The sequence below is a fragment of the Berghia stephanieae genome, chromosome 5 (assembly GCF_034508935.2).
Source record: "Berghia stephanieae isolate SIO BIC M18660-M18661 chromosome 5, UCSD_Bste_1.3, whole genome shotgun sequence".
Lineage (NCBI taxonomy): Eukaryota > Metazoa > Mollusca > Gastropoda > Nudibranchia > Aeolidiidae > Berghia > Berghia stephanieae.
The window spans coordinates 38088134-38105432 of NC_088364.1; the positions used below are offsets into that span (position 1 = coordinate 38088134).

Sequence of the window (17299 nt, forward strand, 5' to 3'; positions counted from 1 at the left end):
TCCCATACTGAAATTTCGGCACCTCGGACTAAGCTAAGCTAAGTTTTAGTCATTTGCTGAGGTCGGAGTCACGGTTAGTCTGGGACTAGAATACACCATACCGTTGACAATGTAGCAGCTATTGTGAGATTGAGAGATTAGGAAACGCCGATTTTTTGTCACTTGCTTCGCTCCGGCTGAAAACTAGTTAGGCTTTTACTAGACTGGTAAATGACTAAATCTGGCCACCTTACATAGAAATAAGCTTTGTATTCTAACAGTCTTGATTTTAACTTTTCTCTTTGATTGCACGCGGCCCTAATGGAGACATAACTACATAAAGATATAAATATATCGTCATTCTGTGGCGATTAAAATAATAGTTTCTGTAATGTGACTTGCTGGCTCAGCGGTACAGTGTCTCATCTTGTCACAGATTTAAATAGTTTGCCGGATGCATTATATCAAGTGTGAAAAATTATCATCCCGGTGTTGTGTCCTTGAACAAGGCACTTAACACTAGTGCGGGGCGGTCCTTGGCAAGCTTAAGGACCACGGTCCTACGGTCCCTGGGAAATGAAAACCGCAAGGACCGGTCCTAGGACCGGTCCTTTTCGACATTGAACATTCCTGAGAGACTGTCGGAAGTTCGAACCGTTTTGACCTTTGAGACCGTGGGATCGTTCATTCTTGAACCGTTAAAGACCGCTACACGATGAAAACCGTGGTCTACAGGAGTAAAACACACGGAGTAGTCACACTCATTTCAAATTGTAACCTAATTAGAGAAGAGGGGTGATGCCTTCTTTATTTGCTCACCGTACTTCATTGTTACTTCGATAATTTAATAAAATTTGAAATTTATCCCCATTAACGGAGATAATGGCATCGCCCAAGGCGTTGATCGAGTTGTTCGTGGCGTTGATACACACACGCAACTCCTACCCCCCCCCCCTCCCCACACACACACACACACATTAGAGGGCAGCGAGCATTGAAGAGTAAGAGAGAGACGTGAAGTTATAATAAGAGGGGGTGGATGCGGTAATAAGTTAATAAGTAATAAGTGGCGTCCATGGTGACTTTTCGCCAGATCTAACAAACCCAGCTACCCATTCACTGCTGAGTAGACAGGGACTCAGAAAAAACTCGACTGCACCCGGGATCGATCTCTGGCCCTTTGCGTACAAAGAGAGTGCTCTATCAACTGAGCTATCGGGGTCCCCAAATATTCTATTGGACTTTTTTTAAAATACAGACGTTATAACTGGGTTTTTTGGAAGGAAGAAACTAATGAAACTCATATTATTTGATTAGTTAAAACACCAAACGAAATTTGAATATTATTGTATTATTTTAAATGACAACAATGCGATAGAAATGAGTGGTGACAAGAGATGGACAAAAGAAAACAAAAAATCGGACTTGCATCTTGCTAGGTTCGACACACACACACACACACACACACACACACACACACAAACACAAACATCTTTAGTAGTCACATGCATTTCAAACAATAACCCATTAGAGAAGAGGAGTCATGCCTTCATCATAGATAATTGTCATTGCGATCACTATGGTGTAGTAAATTTTGAAATTTACCTCGTATAATGGAATCGTCCAAGGCGTGTGCCTCCTGTTCCCCCCATCTCACACACGAAAGGGCGGTTTGCGGAGTGGAGGGAGGTGGTCGTCTGCCTCTATGGTCGTCTGTGTCGTTTAGTGTATGGCAAAGGGGGGTGGGTGTGATTAATTAAGTGGGATGGGTGGTGATTGGTGGAAGATAGGCAACCGAGCCAACGAATCGCTGGGGAGGTAGTATGGCGCGAGACCGTTGAAAGGTGATAAGAAGTGAGGACCGCCGCCGGTCTTCCACTATCGGACCGATCCTCGGTTCACAGCTAAAAGACCGTGGGCACCTCAGCGCGGCACTACTTAATACTCGACTAAGGCGTGATTGCGTACCTGGCTACAGGCATTGACGGACATTGTAAGAGCGTTAGTACAAAAAGGACGCATATGAGAATAGGAAATGTAATTCATGCTGGGGGAATGAATTAAACATTGTGAAGCGCATTGAGCATGGAAAATCCATGGAAATGCTCTATATAAACGTTCATATCGACATTGTTATTAACATTTCATCTAGAGAATCTTTATAGGTTAACTATTTTCCCTTGGTAAAATTAAATGGACCTGATTGCTCAGTTGGTAGAGCATTCACTAGAACTGTGTCGATCCCTGACAGCCGAGATTTTTTTCTTATAACCCCACTGCCGTGATTGGATTCCTAAGTCTGTTAGATCTGGCGTAAAGTTCTTTGTGACTTGTGCCCTTGAAAACTGTGGCAAACAATTGCTACATTCCGTTTAAGGCTAAGAAACCGGGATAAACTCCGGCTCCATAAGCTTATGGCTTATGGCGCTGAAGGACTATTTTTTATCAAATCTAAGTTGAAATCAAAAGTCCGTCAAGGGAAAGAGAGAAGATTAAATTATGCTTCATGTGCCTTACAATAATTTGTGCGCTGTACTTAGTCCACCTTTTTCGACACTTTAAAACGCTATAGGAAATGAGATTAGCGGAAGAGTAGCGTCCCTTGATTGGATGTCACCGGTGGAGAAATTATTTATAAACAAACCAACTGCAAACCAACTACAAGCCAAGCGCTCCAAATACAAAATTTATTATTCATATTTCTGTAAAAAAAAAAATGCATAACGTTGATTATGATATGCGTGTTTGTACAGAAATATGAATAATAAATTTAGTATTTGGAGCGATGGCTTGTAGTTGGTTTGTAGTTGGTTTGTTTACAAATAATTTCTCCAACGGTGACGTCCAATCAAGGGACGCTACTCTTCCGCTAATCTCATTCCCTATCAACGTCTATACTTTTTGTGTCAGACCGTCAGATTTTAAAATATAATTTTTCATTATTTATGAACCCTGATTATTTTCACAGTTATACAAAGTAACTTGATATTATTGATTTTTTTTTTCGTGTGAATGTTATAAAAACATTTTTTTTCGCCACAGTCTAACTAATGTCAAGGTCACAAAATAATTTAAATGTATTTTCGCTTTGTCAGAAGGCGTCAACATTCACTGCTCTCGCGCAAAACCGATATCTAACCATCCCAACGCATCTCTTTCACCCCGCAGACGGCTCTGCTATAGTGCCGAGCGGTCCCAAGCATGCTTAAGGACGGCAGTTCCACGGTTCCTGGGAAATGAGAATCGCAAGGACCGGTTCCGGTTCCAAAAACCGGTTCTTTTTCGACATTGGACATTCTCGACGAGTCGTTGGGACCGTCACACGATGGGAACCGCCCCTGCATTAGATGGCAGTAGAACCGCTAAGTGGAAGTGAGAGCGGAGACGGCTTGTTGTTTCAAAACATGAACAGCATGTAAGTGTGTGTGTGTGTGTGTGTGTGTGTGTGTGTGCGCGCGCGCGAATATTGATGGAGCGGGTCAGGTCAATGTTAGGGAGTGAAAGGAAAAGGGATTGTTAATATTTTGTGCCTTTGGCATCCTGGACCAAAAGAATAGGAAAATTTTGTTTTGATTTGTTTCTTTTTTTCTCTCCATTCCCTTTTTTCTCATTTATTTTTCAACCTTTGGATAGGGCGCCAGTCAATGGCAAAGTACTTTTCGACAGATCTAACAGACCATGCTACCCATCCACTGCTGGGTAGACAGGGAGATCAGAAAAAAATCTCGACTGTACCCGGGATCGATCTCGGTCTCTTTGCCTGTAAAGAGAGTGCTCTATCAACTGAGCAATCGGGCCCCCAAATATTCTAATGGGGGCTTTAAAAATACAGACGTATTGATTGTTTGGTTTGAAGAAAGCTATAGCATGTGAAACTCATAATATTTGATTAGTTAAAACACCAAACGAAATTTAAATATTATTGTATTATTAAATGACAACAATTCGATAGAATGGAGTGGTGACAACAGATAGACAAAAGAAAAAAAAATCAGACCTGCTAGGTTCGAAACATACACATAAACACACACACACACACACACACACACACACATCTTATAGTAGTCACATTAATTTCAAATAATAACCCATTAGAGAAGAGGGGTGATGTCGTCATCATAGATCATTGTCTTTGTGGTAATTAGCGTGTAGTCAATTTTGAAATTTACCCTGAATGATCGAATTGTCCAAGGCATCACGCGACTCCTGCTCCTCCACCCCACACACGAGAGAGAAGTTAACGGCGAGGAGAGAGATCGTCGTATGTGCAAGAGGGTGTTCATGCGATTAATTAAGTGGGATGGGTGGTGATTGGTAGAAGAGGGGCGAACGACCTAGGCACAGAACCGAGAAAAGGCTGTAAAGAAACGAGAATCGGCTGGGTCGTCAAAATAGAAAGATTATAAGAAATGAGAACCGCCAACGGTTCTCCACCTTGGAACCGGTCCTCGGTTCTCAGTAAGAAACCATGGGACCGGTTCTTGGGACCGGTCCTCAGCGCGGCACTACTCTGATACTGATATGCCGGTCTGCACTTTGCTGGGGGTAGGGCGAGGGGGTGATAGAGCCTGTAAGAATTTATGTTAAGGTCACAAAATAATGTATAATTTACCTTCTCTTTGTCAGAAGCGCTGAATTTAGCGTCAACATACACAGAGCTTGCAGCAAAACCGAGACCACCCATTGCAAAAGAAACGCAAAGCTTCCACCTTGGAGACAACTCTGATATACCGGTCTGGCTTTTGCTAAGGAGCAAAGTAGCCTGTAAGAAGCTTTCAGGCATGAAGTAAATGAATTTTTGCAATGTAGTCCACATCATGTAGTTGGCCAAAATCCTGTCGGAAGAAGCAAGGTTGAAACAAACTAAATGTACAAAATACATGAAATCGTTATTCGTGTGGATTAAAGCACTTAAATAGTGTTGTGCGTTTAATATTATTTAGGGAGGTGAGTGTCTCCAATAACTCGATTGATAGATAACTCAACCCATAAACCAAGGCACCTGGCTGAGAAGTCTAATAGTTTTCTAAGTTTATTGGATTTTCGGAACGAGGGATGGGCCCGATCTTGGGAGGACCATCTCCGAGGTTACGAAATATTCAATAATTGGTAAATAAATAAGACGATCAACTGAGAAAAAGACCGAGTTTGGCGATGTGACTTCTTATATCTCAAATTATAGGAGTTAGCTAACCCCAAAAACCACTGGATTGGTTGGTGCCAGATTTTTACTGGTCATTTAGTCGGATCCAATCACATTTCGAGCTTTTTTATGCGAGTCCTGGCTGGTCCGTCAGGTAAGATATTCACGCGTCATTATGCATAATCTTAGGATAATTTTACTGCTATCATACACAGTAGCCAAGAGTGACGCGATGCTAGACGCGGCGTGCTTTGATCTAGTCGCGCCGACTACAGGTAATAATTATGCCGGCATTTGACATCATTCTCGTCTCTCAGCTGGTTCTTAATTTATTCAATGTCATAATCGGCGTCTTTGTAATGTAGGCAGGGTTGTAAAATTATATAGATGGCGATGGGTTATAAAATTATAAAGTTGACACTGTGAGCAAAATATGTATGAGTTATTTGAAATCATGAGAAAGTTTTGAGGGTTTTGAATTGAATCACTACAGGCATTAGTATTTCTATTCACCATATTTTTTTTTATCTTTCTCCGTCTGCTTGAATGACAATTTTGACCAAAGAATAAAAACGTTGGATTTGTGTTCATGCGCACCAAAGGATTATTTATAATTGCCAAGCAGCTGTCAGTTACATCTTATTTCACACCAACAAAAATGCGAAATTATTCTGCAGTCGTTGAATAACATTTTTATTAAACGCGTTCAAAGCGTTATTCAACGATTACGTATTTACTAAGACATGATAGGGTTTTCCAATGGGAGGGGTGGAATAATATACGATGCTTACACTCTTGCTTTTTGGAATTCCGGACGTGTTCCCAACCGCTGCACGAGCTTACAATTGCGCGTTGAGAACAAAAGTCGAATTCCAAAACGCAAGTGTGTAAGAAATCTTATATTCTACCCCTCAATCGATTCCGATTTCGTCATCTCCGAGTAAAAGACATTTTCCAAAATATTTAAATGATTCTTCTTTTTCAAAAAAATCAAATTTTAGTGAAATTAAAGATTGATAACCAGACGTCACAGGTTATCATTGTTAACTTGATATCATTACGCGGTACTTTTTAGAGAGAGGGTTGGAATAATATAGCATTCTTTCACATGTTTGGATTTTTAAAAAGAGTTACTTTTATCGCGCAAATAACTCACCAGCTTGCATGTGAGTTATTCCCTGATAAAATAGCGAATTAAATACATCCAAACCCGTGAAAAAATTCCTTTATTCCACCCCTCAAACTAATTTCTTAGATATTTCAAAACTAATAATTTGTAAAAATGCTTCATTTTTCAGTGAATTCAAGTTATCTATAGGTAGGGATGATTAAAGCCGTGCCCACAGGAAATCCTGGAAGAAACTACAAATAATCATTGTTGTAAAATTTATTTATTTTTCTATATGATATTCAGTCGACAAAACGCACTCACTTCAAGGAAAACCTCTATTGATGTAATCTCAATTTTCAAAGATTTAGATTTAATTTGTTTCTTTTAAAGTATCACATTTCACCCCAACTTATACAATTTTGAGACAATTGGTCACATTATTTCTTTTTCTTTGGGACTTTAAGCAATATCATAAACGTTCTCATCAAATTACAGATTATATACGACCCCCCCCCCCCCCCCGCACCATAAGAATAAACAACATAAAATGCTAACTTCTTACTCTTTGTCGGTATTTTGGATAATCGAAGATAGATTCTTGAAATATGACGGTGTTGAGATAATAACCTCTTGTTCGTCTGTAAACTGATGGCCTCTAAACGTACCTTGAAGATATGTCTTTAAGTCTATCTGTGGATGTGAAAAAGAAACGACTGAATACTTGACTCAACATTATGTAAATAACACACCCTTTCAATTATGTGTCAAATCGTTTTCAGCAAACTTAAAAAAAACAACAACACCGACAAACAACCTCCCGCCCCCCCCCCCTAAAAAGTAGATAAAACAACAAAACTCAAACAAACGAAAAACAATACAAAACAAAAAACAAACAAACGCACAAACAAATAGGACAAAAATAACAAATAAGCTAAAGAACTAAACAAAACAAAAAACAAAACGAATACCTGGCGAATTTTCTAAGATTTCACCAAATTACGGCCAATCTCTCATTAGGATAGAAAACGGCAGCGCGTTTTTCAATTCATAACAACATAAAACAAAAACAAGCCGTCTTTCTTGCACTCAGGTATTTTGTCTGAAATCAATTCACATTGGCTTGGTAGAAATAAAGGTTATTACAAACTATTATACTTATTATACTTATTGTGGAAATTAAAATAGACCTAGACACATCTTTTGAGCCATCAACAATCAACATTGGTCCGGTCTGTAGGTGCGCGAAAATGAATTTGGCAAAAGGGCGGCCATATAGTGATTCCCAACGTCAAACAACCGATCACGATACCTAGCGAACGTAATCACCATTTCTACGTCCTCTCATGAGTGAGAAACGTGGAAACAGACACGCTGTTTACATACTTTCATAAAAGAGACCGTAGACGCTACCTTCTATTCATATAATAAACTATGTATTGTATTAAGACACTGTCAGAAAGTTTTGTAATTCAAGATTAGTAGATTATTTAAACAATGCTAATGGAATTGACAAATTATTATATAGTACCAACATAATGTGTAAACTTGAACGTTTATAGTTTGATTGATATTATTTAACGAGAAATAAGTACCAACCCCCCCCCCCCCCCCCACAAAACCCCCCAAAACAAACCAAAACAAAGAGCTGAGTGACGTCAATTCGTTCCGTCTATAGATCTATGTTTGTAATCAAATTGTTTTCAACGCATCAAACATAATGCTGTGCTTTTGTTTCTGATTGAAGGCGTCGTAAATCTCAGGGGTCGAATAAAATTGATTTAAAATCAATACGACCAATGTAAGATCGACCTCAATCGCAAAAAAATCGGCGTCCTGCATCAAAAGGATAAAACTGTTAACGAACTTGTTAATTTTAATACTAGATGGTAATCAGGGTTTTTCCTTGTAGTCAACACGCACATGCACAGACAGACAGAAAGAAAGATGGAAAGAAAGACAGACTTGCTCTTACTTTTATCAATATGTAGCTATTGGCATAGATACCTTTTATTCTATTATCTTTTCTGTATCCCAGGTTATTCACTCAACACACAGTACAGACACCTTTGAAAGTTACATCAGTTATGTTATAGTTTATTAACTGTTCGAATGAACATTTCAGTGGTTCTATTTTTCACTCAAAAATTTATTAAAAAGTATATTTGCCCTTGTGATCCGACAGCCAAGCAGAGGCATCTTTAATTACTTGCCGATCGCTCAAATCAATCAGCCCCACAGATCCTGAGCGTCACTCATAATTTAACAGAGGCGATTGAAAAATGTATTCAGTCGTCCGCAGGTGTCGCGATGCAATTCCTCCATCTCTGGGTCAAAAGGTTGTGATAAATACTTACACACTGTGGGGCTGACCTATTCGGTTGCCCGGCATGTGCGTAAAGTAGCTATGGGTCGACCTCACAGACAAATTCTATCTCAAATAACCAATTTAGACGAAAAGCTAATTCATGCGCGGCTGAATGATATCGAGAAACTGTAGGCGACGTAACAACAATTCATTTTCAATCATCAATGACTTGTATTTGCAAAAGGCCCCAAGGGGCCCATCACTATAAATGTTCAGTTACAGCACAGTCCAATCAAAACAGGGAACAGTCACAGATTACTTTGACGAGCTAGTCATTTGAAAGATTCCAAGCATACATCGTCCGTTATGTCCGGTGACAGGACATTCCGGCCAGTTACTGTTCGTGGGAAAAGGCTGCGTTTGTGTATTTCTGTTCTTGTAAATGGTTGTATTATTGTGAGGAGTAACTGCATGTATTTCATCTACCGCATTTGCTTTTTATGTAGTTCGGGGTGATGATGGTTGCGTTTGGGTCGTTGATGGTTTTGTGTAACAATCGGGATATCTTGCGCCGATTTTCCAATGGTTTCCATTCAAGTGACTGGGAAACTGAGCGTGTAAACGAAACATTTAACCGGCTTTTGGTGTCACTTCGCCTACAGATTCCGGATATCCGCCAGCTCGTGGATGAATTACCTAAACGTCTAAATGGGCCCATAAACGAAGAAATTAACTGTTGTCTGACAATTTTTTGTCGTTTACGTGCTCAGTTTTTATGAATTGTTGTCACTTCGCTTACCGTTTCTGGATATCAGCCTAGCCGTGGATAAATTTATACGTCTAAATGGGCCAAAACACCTGTCATGTTGCCTTATTTGCGTTGGGAAGGGAATACAAAATACCCCCACCCCTAAACAAAACATTTAGGGTAGCATTTATCACTGTTAGAAGTTCCATCCTATGCATCGTTTTCCCTTGTAAGTAGAAAGCACGGCGAGAATTAAGGAATGTTTGTCAGACTTTTCTTTTAGCAGGAAATAATTAGTCAGTTGGACGGAACGGACTAAATGGCAGGGAATATTGCGATCGGTTAATGCTTAGTAAGACTCGAATTATCAATTGATTCAGTTATACTGATAAAGGAACGAGAGCCTAGATATAAATTACTCACCCACGGGCCAATAATGTTTTGAAATTCTTTCAGGGTCATCTTATTGTATATATCCAAAGGGTTGGTCATCTCAGAGCGTGGAATGAAGATCTGTTGACAAAACAGAACATATAAACGAATACATTATAGATGCAATAAGAATACTATTGAATATCGCTTTAATAGCCAGAATAAATGATGACCGAATTTTTCTCCAGTACATGACTGCCAACTGATAAAATCTGTCTTCGAAAAGTTGCTTAGTCCATGATAGGCAACATCAGCATTTGAATAATTCAATCTGGAACTTTTATCGTGGGGTGTAGATGTTATGAACGCTATTGTTTTAGACCGCCAGTTGGGTGTTGAGTTTTCAACAAATTCTCAACAGACTATAAATTTAAGGTTACACATACTTGTGTGTGTTGGTACATGGGTACAATTTACCTGACGAGCAGAAGTGGTGAAACGTTCATGCACAGTATATGAATATGAAGGGACGAATGGCAATCTTTAACTTTCAGACATATACGTTTTATAACTATCAATGCACATTACTAACGAATACAAACGAAACTGAACAGTATGCGCTTCCAACATTATTTTGATTGCACAGTTTTGAGAAATAGCTTGTGTTATGCCAAAGAGGATGACATAAATTTAATGTAGACTGGTCAAACGTACAAAGTCATCAATTTACATACAGTGTTTCCACAAATATGTACACGTGTTCAACAATGACAACAACAACAACAACAAAGTAATACTGGACACGTCAATCATCACATTCTGATGACGAGGATGGTGAAAAGACGAAATGGAACGACTGCGGAAAGATTTCATGGCTCACTCTATCCAATGAAATGTAATTTTCATCCAGTTTTCGACGACTGGAGCATGCTTTTTCCCAGTCTTCCCTTGTTATATGATTTATTGCCTCGTCGGTGAGAGTAAATTTAGTGTTCCTCCTCTCAATCTTTCCCTTTACTTGGGCCCAAATGAGCTCGATTGGATTGCGCTCGCAGTGATATGGGGGCAGTCACGCACCTCGTGTCAAAAGTCCCTGATTAGACAGTCTGCTTTGAATACTGTCTCTGGTTTGTTTCTTTTCACTAAGGAGTATAGTTAGCGCTTGGGTAAATGGTCAGAATTTGTGGTACTGCCTAATTGAAGCCAAGAAATCATGTCTGCTTTTATAGTTACTGAATTTATTTGTTCTTAATGTTTTTAAGGGTTTTACGGCGCTTGCAACACATTAAGGTCATATCAGCGCCAATAAAAAGGAAGAAATGGGATAGTAAAAAGTTCTCAAATTAAAATTAAACCTCTCCTTACCAACTATAGGAAAATCGTCACATTCGGTAAGATTCAATGAACACTTTTTTCAGCTTTATTGTGTAAATCACAAAATATGGAGAAAAATCTTTGTTCTAGCCATAAGAACTTGATGCTGTTTTGAAAAGCTTGTTTTTCTGCACAAAATTAAGTATAGTATGTTCTTTTTGCTTCCGAGTTCAAGTGTAAAGAAATCAAAATTTGTGTTGAATAGCTATGCCATTTTGGAAAAAATCCTGAAAATGTTCGGTAAGGAGAAAGCACCCAAGAAAAGGCAAGACAAAGGGGAATTGCTTCCAATAGGAAACAAATTATAGATTGAGATCACCTAAAAGTCTCATCCAGGCACAAGCACAGGAATGCACTCAAATGTTCACAAATCATGTATTTTTTACCTTCCAGATCATGCAGAGAAGAAAAAATGGTATGGCATCCTTCTAAATATCCAGTATCTTCACCATCTGCGAGAATAACAAAGATCCTCTGTCCAGATCAGATGGGCCTTTTTTCTACCCGAATTATCAGGCGACTATTCCTTTGTCGGATGAATGTTTACGTTCACCCAGTTCCATATATCTGTGGATGATATCCGTATCAAGTTGTACAGTATCCTTTTCTACACGTCGTTCCCCACTGGTGATATCTCTGTCGCAAATCGATAATAATCCTCTCAGGGTTAATTGTGATACTCCAATATGATAGCCGTCCTTTTTAATGGCTTATCGGTAGATACAAGTAGATTTCTTTTCGCAGCTTTACGAGATAAGGTATCGTGTTTTAAAAAACTTTAAATGCTCCTTGAAACGTTAATGCACATATAATTTTTTTCAAAGTTATATAAACAGCATTCATTGTTAATTTGACAATTTTGAGTATATAATCAGTATTTCAAATGATTTAAAGCAAGAGATTTCATAACACTCCTTGGTAATTGAGACATGATGTAGATAATATGCAATAATTAATAAATTCAAATTTAATGCAAATTACAAAAGTTGTAAGTTTATAACAGTTAAAGCGAATTTTTTTTCGGAAACTAGTATGACGTGAACTCATAATCACTAGCAGGAACTACTGTATCAGTACGAGATTTTATTGTGGTGCGTAACTTGTTTACATATTTAACTGTAAAACCTCTAAATTTATGACAGCAGTTTTAGAGTCGTCTTAAAGAAGAAAACATTTTGATATGGCTTCAACACGGTCCAAAATCTATAGATAGTTCAAAGATGACGTCACTCAGGTCTTTGTTATTGTTTTTTGCCATCCGCGTTTATGAGTAATGCTCACTGAACTGTATTAACCGGACTATAAACGTTCAAGGATACACACAGTTTTGTGTGTTGGTCCGTTATACTTCCGGATGGCAATGTTATGAGCTTCTTCGCCAAGCGCATACTGTCTATATTCAGTTAAGACACATTGATTCAGAGGTTGACACAAAATTTTTACAACATTTGAAAGAGGGACAACTGATTAAAAAACACGCGCCATTAATAAACAATCTGACTATAGTATGTGTAACCTTTAACCAAACAATTTACACCTGAGTAGATTATAATCAACCAGTAGATTTTTGACCAATCAAAACATGGAATTTGTGAGACACCTTCACACGTGATCTGACAAAAATATTTAATTGTTTATAAACAATAACGTGAATGAAATCAACCTCTCTCTGGTCATTGTTATTGTTTCTAGATCGCCAGATGGGTGACTAGTTGTCACACGACTTTCTCGATCATATGGTAAATGTTTAAGTTTACAAATAGTGTTCTGTGTTGGTTCTATTGATCAAGCGGTAGAACAGTGGATATATTATTTAGACACATGCCATCGATAGTAAAACCTGTGTAGTTCGCTATGTTACCCAATCACTGCTATTGCTTATGTTTCTTCACTGCATTGAGAAAGGAAAACCGGATGCCCTCATCGCACACCTAAAAACTAATGGTGTTGAACCACGTGTACACAAAAGCACAAAAAAACTTCCCTCTAAAACACTGGCCATTTCTTAGTGGACAGGAACCCTGCTCCTTGGATGGGACTGTGCACTGCAGCTTTGATTTCGCCCAGCAGCTGATGTATCCCTCCAAGCCTCTGCAACCAGGCCCCATCTACTTCAAGGTTCCTCGTCGATGTGGTCTTTTCGGTGTCAACTGTGAGGCCCTGACACGTCAAGTCAACTTCCTCATCGATGAGGAATTCAACACTGGCAAACGAGCCAACTGTGTTATTTCTTTGATTCATTACTTTTTTCAGCATTATGGATTGGGAGAAAAACATCTTCATTTCATGCGGATAATTGTAGTGGTCAAAACAACAATTCCGCCATGGTATGGTATCTTCTGTGGCGAGTTATAACTGGTCAACATTCCTCAGTAAATCTCAGTTTCCTGATAACTGGACATACAAAATTTAGTCCTGACTCTGGATTTGGCCTGATCAAGCGACTTTTTATAAAAACGAAAATCAACACGCTAAACGATGTGGCAGATGTTGTTATTTCTTCATCTGTGATGAATTTGGCTCAACTTTGTGGAAATCAGGAGGGAGACGTACTCGTTCCAATGTTTGACTGGACCAAACACCTTTCAAATTTTTTTCTAAGTCGATTGGCATTAAGAAAAACCATCACCTCTCGTGGGTCTGTGAATGTGAATTCGGAAGAAATTGTTCACTCACTCTTGAAAGTAGCCCTACCTATTCCGAATGATTTACCACCCCAAATCCAACCGAACGGACTCACTCTTAAGATACAGTAGTATCTGTACAATGAAATTCGTCCATTTGTTGAGGAACCGTTCCAGGATATTGTGGCTCCACAACCAGTCCATGAACTTAATGTCAGAAAGAGTGCAGGGGGTGAGGTGGATATGGAAGAGTAGGAAAGCGGGGCTCCAAAAACGAAACGTTCTAAGAATAAATGATTTGTAAGTTAGACTAAATAAATTTATATTTGTAATTTGTATTAAAGATAATGAAATATAATGTGTGTCATAACAGTAATGCAAATTGGGTGAGTGTATAACATGGATGGATGGGAGAGTAGAGGAGAGATGGTAACCTTTTTTTAAAATGTCATTTATTTGCCTCGCTTTGTCTGCAGACGGACCTGTTAAGATGAGTGTGTTTGCTTGTAAATACTAATTCTAATATCATATTATAATGTAATATAATTCATTGCCTTAGTAGCATTATATATATGTATATACCCATTTTTTATTGTGTATTTGTTTATGATATTTGTGTTCTAAGTTGTTATCTGATTCGAAAAGTTGAAAAATACAAGTTGAATTTTAAAATCCGTTTTTCTCAGTTTCATTGCATTGGTGTCAGCCACTTTGAAGTGGTCTAATTTTGTCAATAATTAAGCTAGAAACATAATTTAAAAAGCATAATAATCAGCTAAAGCTGCTCTATCAGAAAACCTTAACATGAAGAAAAAGTTATTTTTTCACATTATACCCCGTTTTCCTGGGCCACCACACACATAATGACGACTGTCCGAGAGGTTATCTAAGTGTCTATTACGAGACCAACACAACGTAATTGGATTCAATAGTCTGATGTCACTTCGCCCAGCAACGGCGGCCATCGTGGTTCTAAACAAAGAAATTCTGTACTTTTTATTCTTCATGCTGGCTAGAACTTTTCATATGTCTTTTGATAAGAATGTGCAAAAGTCAAAACATGATCAGATTTATAATTGTTTCCCTCTGGATACGCTTTTATGCTCGTCGGAGAAATATTTCATAAGGGCGTCCGCCATTGTTTCGATAGTTTAGAGCCAGTTACTAAGTTACTGTGCGTCATAACAAGGGAAGTGACGTTACGACTGTCGAAGAGTATTTGTCATCAAAGAATTTCCTTCCTGGTCTAAGATAAAATAGGGTAAATGTGTGCAAAAGACCAGTCTCCGAGTGAAAAAAACTCACAGATTACAAATCACAGACAGCAATAGATAGCACGAAGTTGACGTCACTCAGGTCTTTGTTATTGTTTTTTTTTAACCCATCCATGTCTATTAGTAATTCTCACTAAACTGTATGAACCAGACTATAAACGTTTAAGGTTACACATAGTGTTGTAAATTGGTCCCTTATATTTCCGGATGGCAATGTTGTGAGTTTCTTAGCCAAGCGCACACTATCTATAGATAGTTCGAAGATGATGTCACTCAGGTCTTTGTTATTTATTTATTTTTTTTGCCATCCGCGTTTATGAGTAATACTCACTGAACTGTATTAACCTGACAATAAGCCTTCATGGATACACACAGTTTTGTGTGTTGGTCCGTTATACTTCCGGATGGCAATGTTATGAACTTCTGAGCCAAGGGCAGACTATGTATAGATAGTATGTGCTTGGCTAAGAAGCTCACAATATTGCCATCCGGAAGTATAACGGACCAATAGACAAAACTATGTGTAATCATGAACTTTTATAATATAGTAATCAGTTTAGTGAGAATCGCTCACAAACGCGGATGGCAAAATACAATAACAAAGGCTTGAGTGACGTCATCTTCGAACTATCTATATTCTGGTTGATAGAATTTAGTGAGTATTACGCATAAAAATGGCTGGCTAAAACAATAACAAAGAGCTGAGTGACATCAATTTTGTTTCTTCTATAGATAGAATGCACTTGGCCAAGGATCTCACAACATTGCCATCCGGAAGTATAACGGACCAACGCACAAAACACTGTGTTACCATGATCGTTTATAGTCAGGATAATATAGTTTAATGAGAATTAACCTGTAGATTTTTGACCAATCAAAACTTAAAATTTGTGACACACCCTCACATGTGCTCGGACAAACATATTTGGTTGTTTATAAACAGTAGCGTGAATGAAATCGACCTCTCTCTGATCATTGTTATTGTTTTTATACCGCCAGATGGGTGACGAGTTATCACACGATTATCCCGATCAGATTTTAAACGGTTACACTTGTACAGTTAGTTCTATTGACCAAGCGGTTGGACAGTGGGTATTTTATTTAGACACATACAATCGATAGTAAAACCTGTGTAGTTTGCTGTGTCTACCAATCACTACCATTGTTTACATTATGACGATTGTCCGAGGGCGTGGTTATCTACCTGTTAATTACCTGAGTGATGTCAACTTCGAACTAACTATAGTATGAGAGGACTTATTAATGCTATGCCCTTAATTAAAATACTCACAATATCCGCCAATCGGATATAACGTAGCAACATACACAACTGCGCGTAACCTTGAACGTTTTTAGTCTGATTAATAAAGAAAGAACGAAATTGGATTCAGTAGTCTGATGTCACGCGCCCGGCAACGGCGGCCATCTTGGTTCTAAACAAAGAAAATCTTTACTTTTTATTCTTCATGCTGGCGAGAACTTTTCATTCCATTTTCATATGCCTTGTGATCAGAATGTGTAAAAGTCAAAACATGATCAAATTGATGGGGTTTTTTTCCTCTGGATACGCTTTTAAGCTCGCCGGAGAAATATTTCATACGGCGTCCGCCATTGTTCCGATAGTTTAGAGCCAGTGTTACTAAGTTACCATACGTCATTAGGAAGGAAGTGACGGTACGACTATTGAATCCCTTATGAGCAGTTCTCACTAAATGCTATTAATCAGACTATACACGCTTAAAGTTACACATCGTTCTGTGTGTTGGAGACGTTATATCCGGCAGAGGGATGGTGCGAGTTGCTTTTTTACCTATCCGCATAGTATCAATCATTTAGTGACGAATAACCACCAAAATGGCTGGAATAACCACCAAAATGGCTGTCAAAAACAATAACAAAAGAGATGAGTGACGTCAATTTTTTTTTTCTATATCATTAAACAGACAATGAATAGAGGAGTGGATCAAGGAGCAAACGCATTCAATCATTTTCAAGCTGTACAATAGGCACCTACATACTTACCTCCGACAGTTCTTTCTCAAAATTATAAACCTCTTTCATTTTCTTCCTTGAAACCTCTGGATCTCCTCCCAACAGTACGGCAACCTAATATATATTTATTTGGAGAACAAAAAATATTGTTAAAATAATCACAAAGATCTGGAAAAAGGGATACAGGGTGTGATTCACCTCGCCATTTATAAATCTATCTTTCATGCTGCTAATAACCCTGCTCCTTTCGTCAGTCAATGAACACATTTTTAAAAGGACATGACAAAGTTGCCATATTCTAAAAAAAAACCCCCCCAAAAAACACGTTTTTAATATTTTGGCCAGAAAAACCATCCTTCAAATATAAACCGATTAAA

At 38.4% G+C, this 17299-nt stretch overlaps 1 protein-coding gene and 1 pseudogene across 4 annotated transcripts in view; one reads left to right on the forward strand and one right to left on the reverse strand.

The window, feature by feature from the left end:
• LOC144972877 (endothelin-converting enzyme 2-like) overlaps positions 1 to 17299 on the reverse strand; it is an 86412-nt gene that overhangs the window by 18787 nt on the left and 50326 nt on the right. For all 4 annotated transcript variants that reach the window (XM_078914645.1, XM_078914643.1, XM_078914642.1 and 1 more), the window contains 4 exons: positions 16953 to 17036; positions 9710 to 9799; positions 6796 to 6923; positions 4592 to 4814 (listed from right to left, as the gene is read on the reverse strand). In XM_078914645.1, the coding sequence (XP_078770771.1) occupies positions 4592 to 4814; positions 6796 to 6923; positions 9710 to 9799; positions 16953 to 17036 (525 nt within the window). The remainder of the gene's footprint in view (positions 1 to 4591; positions 4815 to 6795; positions 6924 to 9709; positions 9800 to 16952; positions 17037 to 17299) is intronic.
• On the forward strand, positions 12974 to 13911 carry LOC144973803 (uncharacterized; annotated as a pseudogene).